The 9,223-nt window shown below is 43.7% G+C and overlaps 1 protein-coding gene across 1 annotated transcript in view; it reads left to right on the top strand.

Moving 5' to 3' along the window:
* The window catches only part of Rheb (Ras homolog, mTORC1 binding), a 49,057-nt gene extending 40,348 nt beyond the window's left edge, over window positions 1-8,709 (top strand). Inside the window, exons 5-8 of the mRNA XM_008847247.3 lie at window positions 5,587-5,643; window positions 5,745-5,792; window positions 6,370-6,451; window positions 8,203-8,709. Coding sequence (XP_008845469.1) covers window positions 5,587-5,643; window positions 5,745-5,792; window positions 6,370-6,451; window positions 8,203-8,295 — 280 coding nt within the window. The 3' untranslated portion in view covers window positions 8,296-8,709. The remainder of the gene's footprint in view (window positions 1-5,586; window positions 5,644-5,744; window positions 5,793-6,369; window positions 6,452-8,202) is intronic.
* Window positions 8,710-9,223: the final 514 nt, after the last annotated feature.

Raw genomic sequence — 9,223 nt, 5'->3', positions numbered from 1 at the left:
AGGGTAAGGCAATTGGAGTACCCCTTCAGTGGGTCTATCTAAAAGACTCCCAAATTGCATAACTCTTATCTCTGGGGGAAAAGAAAGTCCTTGAGTCATGACTAGGAGATGTGAAGGAGAAGTAAAAGCAAGAGTAATTAGCATTACAAGTTCTAGACAGGGAGCTAGAAAAGAGTCAGAACAGGGCAATTTTCAGATGTTCATATGAGTCCATTGGAATTTCTTGACAAGGGCTTCCAAAGGCATCCCTCTATTGGGTTCCTCCTCATTTTTCTTTTTAGCCTTCCGAGGCTGGACTCTAGAGGGATGGAGGAAACACTGGTATTTGAGAATTCTTAAGCCTTGTCAGAGTTCCAGTTTCTCTCTGCCACCATGCCTCATGACATGTTACCATCTAGGACCATAAGCCAGATAGACTCTTCCCTCTGTAAGTTGCCTTGGTCATGGTATTTTATCACTACAGAAAAATAGTTAATATACCATATAATGCCTTAACCAGAACAAATATATAAATCTGATGAATGCCCTAAGATCAGATAATTTGTTGTCTTAGTTTTGTTTCCTGTTGCTATGATAAATAAAACAAAAGCAACTTAAGGAAGAAAGGATTTATTTTTGGCTCACAGAGGTGAATACATGTCATGAAGGGGACTTCCTGGCAGCAGAAGCCTGAGGCAGCTGGTCCCATTGCATCCATAATCAGGAAGCAGAGAATGATTAATCTGGACCCTCAGCTAGCTTGTTCGTGTTTGTGCGGTCCAGACCCAGACTCAGGGAATGGCAGTGCCCACTGTTAAAGTGGGTTTTCCCACTTCAGTTAACCTAATCAAGGTGATCCCTCACAGGTGTGCGTGGAGGAGGGTCTCCTAGGTGATACCAAATCCTCTCCAGTTGACAGTTGACAGTCAACTCCAACCATCACATTTGTGCATTCCCACTAATTTACCTGAAAAACACGTATTATTTTCAAATATAATTATATTTTATATGATTGTTTAAAAGTTGATTACTTTACAAATTGATACTCCAAGGAGTTTAATATATTGGGGAGAAAATTTTCCTAATGCATTTTGTTGATTCCTTTTACTAATGTTTCTTCTTTGATGAGTAGCAGATAGATGACATTCAAGATAAACACATAGCATTTGTTTCCACATTTATTACTACATTGAGTTAGATTTTAAAATAAGGACATTTGAGCCAGTGAGATTGCTCAGCTGGTAAAACTGCTTGCTGCACAAGCCCAAGGACCTGAGTTCAATCTCTGGAACCCATGGAGGAGGGAGACAAGCAGCTTCCAAAAGTTGTCCTCTGACTTCCACACATACAACACACACACTCACACACATCATAACATCATACATAAACACACATGATAATAATGAGATAATTTTTAAAAAATAAAAAGAAGACATGCTCTTCAAAAATCTTAAAGACAGATCTCTGTATCCCAGGCTGGCCTGAAACTTGAAGCAGTTCTCCTGCCTCATCTTAACAAATGCTGGGATTACAGGCAGGGACTAGCCACCACACGGGGCAAAGCTGTCTTTGTTTCTTTGTTTAGATTATCCTCTACCTACAAATTGTAATCATTATTCGTTACTTTGTAAAATAAAACAGGAGTCTTATAATTTCTAGAAGTGAAAAAGAAAAGGAGCTGAGAGGGTGGAAATGTTGGCTTTCACTCCTCACTCAACTCACTCACTCACTCAAACAACATTGGACGAGTCACTTTGTGGTGCCCCTGTATGGCATCTTTGGAAGTAGACATGAGACAGGCTGTCTTCTGTCTGAGGCAGTCGGGATAGTTAAACATCGTTTAATGAGAGCTGCCATAGTGGTGCATGCCTGAACCCAGCACTTGGGAGTCTGAGGCAGGGGATTGATCAGGCGTTTGAGCCAGATTGGATAGATTGGATTACAGGAGCCTCTGTCTCAACAAAACAAAGGTAGATTAATTGATAGAACATGGATTAACACTGAAAATCAAAATGACTACCACAGTGCTAATTTTTATTTGAATGTGTACATCTGCATTTAACCTCTAAGGCTTTGGTCATTGTCTTTGAGTTTACTTGATGATATCTCACTTTTTAAAATTGATTTTTTTTTTAAATTTTTTTATTTTTTGGTCTTTTTGAGACACGGTCTCCCTGTAGCCCCAGCTGGCCTGAAACTCACTATATAGACCAGGCTGGCCTTGAACTCACAGAGATCACCTGCCTCTGCCTCCTGAGTGCTGGGATTAAAGGCGTGCACCACCATGCCTGGCTCTAAACTGATTTATTTATTTTTATGCCCATTTTGCCTGCATGGATATAAGTGTAGCACATGTATGCAGTGCATGTGGAGGACAGAAGAGGGCTGGATCCCCTGGAACTGGAGTTACAGACAGTTGTTAGCTGCCATGGGGGTGCTGAGAACCGAACCCAGGCCCTCTTGCAAGAGCAGCCAGTGATCTAACCGCTGAGTATCTCTCCAGCCCCATGTCTCACTTTCTTTGTCACCTACATTCAGAATGTGTCCTCAATTCTAATTTGCAGTTTGGTATGAGATACTTAAGCAGTGTAAGATTCAGCTATTTATAGATCCCTGGATTTTCTCATCAACTGTGATGCTTGGGATGGAACCCCCAGTCCTCCTGCACACTGGGCAATGACTCAGCACAGAACTACTGGTTTTGCCCACTGGTTGTTTCTGTATACCTTAAAGTCAGTCCCCTAAATTCAACTTCTGGTTTCTGTCAGAAACAAAAACTTTATGTCCATACTTAACATCTATAATAAGATGGGATTATCACTGATGAATTTGACTGGCATAAGTAGGTATTTGGAGACAAATGGGCTTTTTATACATGAGTGTGCATCTGAGCTCATTGGAGCTGTCATTCACTGACAGTATTTCTTGAACTGGTTTAGCTGCAGTACACCAGAGGTTTTGTTACACTGCAAAAAGTACCTATAGAAAGTGCACTTCACTGATCTCTTGTATAGTAGTATACTGTCATCCTTTTTATGTGCTACTTTTCAATAATCCACTAAGTAAATATCTTGATGTACTGGGTTGTGCCAGCAGTTCAAAACTGTTGACTGAGAGGGTCAGATAAACCTGTTAAACATGAAAGTGATCTTGGTGTAGTCTGCTAAACCTACACAGACCTGGACTGGGGCTGGAGAGAGCTCAGTTGGCAAAGTGAAGACATTAGTTCCATTCCCAGAACCCACATTATAAAAGGGTGAGGACCTACAGAGATGACTCAGCTAAGAGTACTGGCTACTCTTGCAGAGAACCTGGGTTTGGTTCCCAGCACCCACATGGTGGTTAACAGCTGTCCTTAACTCCAGTTTCAGGGGATCTGACTCCCTCTTCTGGCCTCTGCAGGCATTGTGCACATGGTTGTACTTACATGTAATTTCATGCATAAAATTAATAAATAATATTTTTTAAAAGGAAATCACTATACTGCTGGGTGAGGAAGAGCTGATCTTCTTAAAGAGAAGGACCTTAGATAGGCCTCTTAGACCCCAGTGGATAAACTGGCACTGAGGGACATCTGGGGACACTGACGTGACATGATAGACCTTAATACAAATGACAGAACTTATGAATTCCAGCAGGGTGGAGGGCTATGAGTGGGTGTCAGTGGGGAAGGGGGTATGAAGATGATTAAGATGTTCTGTATGAAATACAAATTCAATTTTAAAAAATGATAAACCCATCGTAAGTTTTTTTGTTGTTGTTTTTTAAAGGAAACCACTAGGTCCAGTCCTCACTGGGAGTTTGTGCAAGGATATAGTTACTAGAAAGGGATCTGGCCCCCACTGCCTCCCACACAGTCCCAAGCCATCCATTCTTTCTCATGTGGCCAACTAGTTCCTTCCTGGTAGCTGCACAGTCTTCAGAGTAAGCAAATGCAGAAATGCTAAGGGAATTGTAGGTCTGCAGCAGCTGTAGAACTTAGAACACCTGGAGCTAAGAGATTGCTCAGTAGTTAGTAACAATGCACGTGGTATAAAGCAGCATAGTGTGTAATGTACTAAGCAATCTTTATTCAAAACTTGAGGCACACAGTGTCCAAAGTAAAGGTCTAGCCTTCATGGAGCTTCTTAACATTTGTCCCTGACAGTGATACTGAGATGGAGAAAGCAAAGGCTCCATAACTCTGTAACTCCAGTTCCAAGGGATCCTTCTGATGTCTGAGGGCATTGCACGACACAGGTGCACTTACACGCATACTGACTCTCGTACACATTGTATTAGTTACTTTTCTGTTGTGATGGAAACACTGACCAAAGGAACTTATAAAAGGAAGAGTTTATTTAAGCTTACAGTTGCAATGGGCAAGAGTCCCTCGTGGTAGGAAGGCGTAACAGCATAGGTGGCCAGAGGAGGAGCGGAAGCTAGGCTCTACATCTTCAAACAGGCACAGGAAGCAAGAGATGGACTCAAGATCTGGCAAGGCTTCAGAACTGTCTAAGCTGCCCCCAGTGACCTGCTTCCTCCAGCAAGGCCACACCTTCTAAGACCTCCCAAAACAGTGCCACTAACTGGAGACAAAAATGTCCAAATATTTGGAGCCTGTGGAGGACATTTTCATTCAAACCACACAAAATGCAAATAATAAAATTTTTAAAAATACTTTAAAAAATGCCATTGAGGAGCTGGAGAGATGAATGAGTAGTTAATACTTGCTGCAACTTCAGAGGAACTGAGTTCTCAGCACCCACACTGGACCACTCACAGCAGTCTGTAACTCTAGTTCCTGGGGATCTAGCACCCTCTTCTGAACTTGACAGGCACTGAACTCACACATATACTTACCCACATACAGATGCATGTCCACATAATTAAAAATAAATTTTGTGAAAAGAAAGAGAAGTACCATTGAATAAAACTTGGAAAGAGGTGAAGGAACATCATCAAGGATCTCAAAGAAGAGAACATTCCAGGCAGTGGTACTGAGGAGGGAATGGCGTGTGTTCATTTACCAGTGGTCAGCAGTGTCAATCCGTTGTGGCAGAGTTTAAGTTGTCATTGTGGCACATTGGGATCATCAGCACATTGATACTGAAAATCAAGGGATTGACATCACCCAGAGAAAGGATGTACTTAGAAAAGGACAGGGAACAGAGCTGTGCCCTGGGGCACTTGATCTCAAAATTGGTACGGATTTTCATTTAAACAGTCTGTTCTTTGCTGGATGAATTTTGAGATTAGAGTTGGTATTTGTGTGGTTTGTCAGCCCAGCGCTAGACTTTACATTTAAATGGTGTGAACTATGCCTGACAGTGATGGACTATTTTGAAAAATTATATTAAAATGGTGAATCTAGCCGGGCGTGGTGGCGCACACCTTTAATCCCAGCACTTGGGAGGCAGAGGCAGGTGGATCTCAGTGAGTTCAAGGCCAGCCTGGTCTACATAGTGAGTTCCAGGACAGCTGGGGCTACATACAGGGAGACCCTGTCTCAAAAAGACCCCCCCCCAAAAAAAGGTAATTTATTGTGTTGATGTTTTTTCCACTAAATAATATTTTTAGACTTCTCTGTGAAAGTGGATGTCTGATTTAATACTTTTTGTCTTGTAGTTTTGAAGTGATTAAAGTCATCCATGGCAAATTATTGGATATGGTGGGGAAAGTGCAGTAAGTAGTGTGGCTTCTCTTCATTAGAGAATTCATTGTAGTGGCCTCTTCTAAGCAATCAAATCTGGCACTGACTGGCTTTCTATTTTTCTCATAAATAGAATACCTATTATGTTGGTTGGAAATAAGAAAGACCTGCATATGGAAAGGTATGTATGTAGTTCTTGGGTCCAAGGGAATGTAGTCACCAAAGGGCCATTTTTAATTCTTGTTCCCATGGGAAAACTAATGCAGTTAGGTACAGTAGAACCATAGTGAAAATTCCACACTTCTTTAGGAAAAGGAACAAATGCTAGACAATTCTCTTGAGGTTAGTTAATGAGGCAAAGCTAGTGTTCACTATTTTCACACAATACCTTTTGAGTACTGGACTGCAATCGCAGTGATGAACAGAAGAAGGGACACTGTGCCAGGGAGCCCGGTGGCAGAGCAAAGGGAAGGGCCTTGGTTAGACTGGTGAAGTATAGCCCTGGCAGGATTTCTTCTAGCTCTAAGTTGGCATTTGTGACCAGTGCTGCAGTACTGGAGAGCAGTCATGTTCTCAACTCCTAAGAAGTGGTTGGAGCCTGAAGGCATTGTCTATTCTGTTTCCCAGCCTGGGTGTAACTAAGTGCCCCTGAGTTACTTCTGATAACAGAGTACATGTTGATCAAAGTGGAGTCTGTTTCATAAATTAATTGTAGGTGTTATAAAGAATAAAGAATCAGAGTGTTCTTTTTCCTTTAGGGTGATCAGTTATGAAGAAGGGAAAGCTTTGGCAGAATCTTGGAATGCAGCTTTTTTGGAATCTTCTGCTAAAGAAAATCAGGTATGTGGTTTCTGAACTTCATTTTGTGTTGGTCTCATCAGTTGCAAGTACAAATTCTTACTAGTTGGCATCTTACCTATGGTTTTGTCATGCTTATTTAATTTTAGCCTTCCACCACTTGTAACACTAAGCTAGCTGCTTGTCACCGTCGGTGAAGCAACAGCCAGCCAGCATCCTTCCCCCCATGCTCTGCCTCTTCCCATCAAGGCACACCCCTCACTCTCAAGGCTCTGCTTAGGGTTCAGTTCCTCTTGGTCCCCTTTTTGATGGATCCAGCTGACCTGAATGGATGTGTCTTCTCTCAGCCCCTAATGCATTCTGAGATCTGACATAGGCTTCTTTAACCTTTGTCTTCCCATCAGATGTGTTCAGATGGTCAAGTGTTCCATCTGTCTGAGTCAGCTCCGTTGTGGAGCACAGAAGTGAAGATCCAGACAGTAAGAGTGGAGACTAGAAAATATTGGATGCCTGCTCTGTCCTCAGTTTTCTACTGAACAGCCTCATTTCAGAAATGGGAAAATTGAAATCCAAAGTTAAATTTATGTGGTATAAGCAATAGGACCAAGTGTCACATATGGCCCGCATCTCATCCCTTTCCCCGCTGTATTGTTCTGATAAGCAGGTGATCTGAGCCAGAGGCCCTGCTTCCCAAGCCCTGGGGTTGGCTTGTAATTAGTGAAAAACACCAACATCTTACTCACACACTGGATGGAAGGTGGGGGTGAGTGCACATAGTAGACAAGGGTACGGCATTCTCTCCTGAAAGCGGCTTCTGCTTTCCAGTGAGTTATAGACCAGAGTGATTAGCCAGGGGTAAGGTAGAGGAGAGAGGGTCAAGGCCTAAAACCCTCCTCTGGGCAGAGGGGAGTCCGGGGACTGTAGCTAGGTCACCCAGTACAGGAACAAGGGTCCCCATCACCCTGTGCTGAGCTCTGAACACTTGCTGAGAACGGAGGTCAAGTGCAGTGGCCACAGGCCTGTGCTGTGGGACCAGAGCTGACCCGGGAAGAAAGAACAAGAAGCGGTTAGCCGCACAGCAGGAAGAACAGTGAAGCAAAAAAAATCAGGTCTGTAGGATTCAGCATTACTGGGCTCAGCGAGCTAAGAAGTCAGCGTGGTAGGACACAGAGTGAACGACGGGGTTGACTCGTGGTGGTGAGGCGGCCTGGACCAGGCCCTGCCTTCTGAAAACAACAGATGACAGTCCTGTATTTAAAGGACAGACTGACAGCTCTCCTCATCCTTGGAAGAAAAGAGATCTTCCTGAAGTGACAGTGGCTCCTAAATGGGAAGGACCTGGGGAGTTTGACCCTGTAGAGGTCTGAAAGACTAAGGCTGTGAAACAGACCAGGACTGAGACATGTGAGGTGCCCAGGAGCTTGGCTGGGCGTGTGGGTAAAGCAGCAGCTGGTGCCTCTGAGGAAGCTAGAGGGTGGTTGTGTGTAAGAAGGTAGTCAAGGCTAGGAGTTTGGGGAGGTGGAGGGGAAAAGGGTCTGCAGGAGCAGGAAGGAGCCCTGGTGTGACAAAGGAAGTAGAACATGGACGAGTCCCCAAGGGAAATGGGCAGTAGGTGGAGGGAGCTGGGTGGCGATGGCTAGTCCAGTGAGGAAGGCCCTGAGGGCTTCTGGAAACCTCCCCCTCCAGCCTGTACCTGCAGAATGGGTGGGTGTGGCCATCTTCCTTGTTCTGCAGTTACAGACAGCATCAGAGCCCCCCAGAGAACTGACCTGCCATTGGTATTTGCCTTTCAGACTGCTGTTGATGTTTTTAAGAGGATAATTTTGGAAGCAGAAAAGATTGATGGGGCAGCTTCACAAGGAAAGTCTTCCTGCTCGGTGATGTGATGATTCTGCCACAGAATCTGAGGACACTGGGAATATATTCTCCCTGAAGAAGGAAACTGTCCATCATCCTTGAAGACAAACTATGCTTCTTTTTTCTTCTGTTAACCTGAAAGATGTCGTTTGGGTCGGAGCTCCTCCCCTTTCAGATTATGTTAACGTCTGACTCTGTCCAAATGAGGTCACTTCCATTTTCAAATTTTAAACAATCATATTTTCAATTTATATATTGTATTTCTTAATATTATGACCAAGAATTTTATCGGCATTAATTTTTCAGTGTAGTTTGTTGTTTAAAATAATGTAATCATCAAAATGATACATATTGTTACACTACTATTAACTAGGCTTCAATATATCAGTGTTTATTTCATTGTGTTAAATGTATACTTGTAAATAAAATAGCTGCAAACTTAATCCTTTGTCAACTTGATGTGGCTTTTAAAGATAGAAAGAAGGCAGGATGTGATGGCGCACATGCCTTTTTCCCCCAGCACTCAGGATTAAAGTGGAGGCAGGCGTGTTTCTGTGAGACCAGTCAGGTCTACATGGTAGTTCCAGGCAAGTCAGTGCTGGGAGACCCTGTTGCAGAAAAAAACAGGAGAAAAGGGCACTTTGTCCTGGCAGTTTCCTTCTCGGCACTCAGCAGGTTCCTTGTGGGTTCTGGGAAGCTGTGGACACCTGCCAACTACGTGGCCAGCATGACTGCACAACTGCTGGCTGCATGACTGCATGGCCGGCATGACTGATGGCTGCATGGCTGGCATGACTGATGGCTGCATGACTGCATGGCTGGCATGACTGATGGCTGCATGGCTGGCATGACTGATGGCTGCATGACTGCATGGCTGGCATGACTGATGGCTGCATGGCTGGCATGACTGATGGCTGCATGACTGCATGGCTGGCATGACTGATGGCTGCATGGCTG

The sequence above is a fragment of the Nannospalax galili genome, unplaced genomic scaffold, assembly GCF_000622305.1.
Source record: "Nannospalax galili isolate Female #2095 unplaced genomic scaffold, S.galili_v1.0 scaffold302, whole genome shotgun sequence".
In the NCBI taxonomy this organism is placed as follows: Eukaryota; Metazoa; Chordata; class Mammalia; order Rodentia; family Spalacidae; genus Nannospalax; species Nannospalax galili.
Note: the sequence above shows the minus strand (reverse complement) of the source record. Positions and strands in the feature narration are given on the sequence as shown.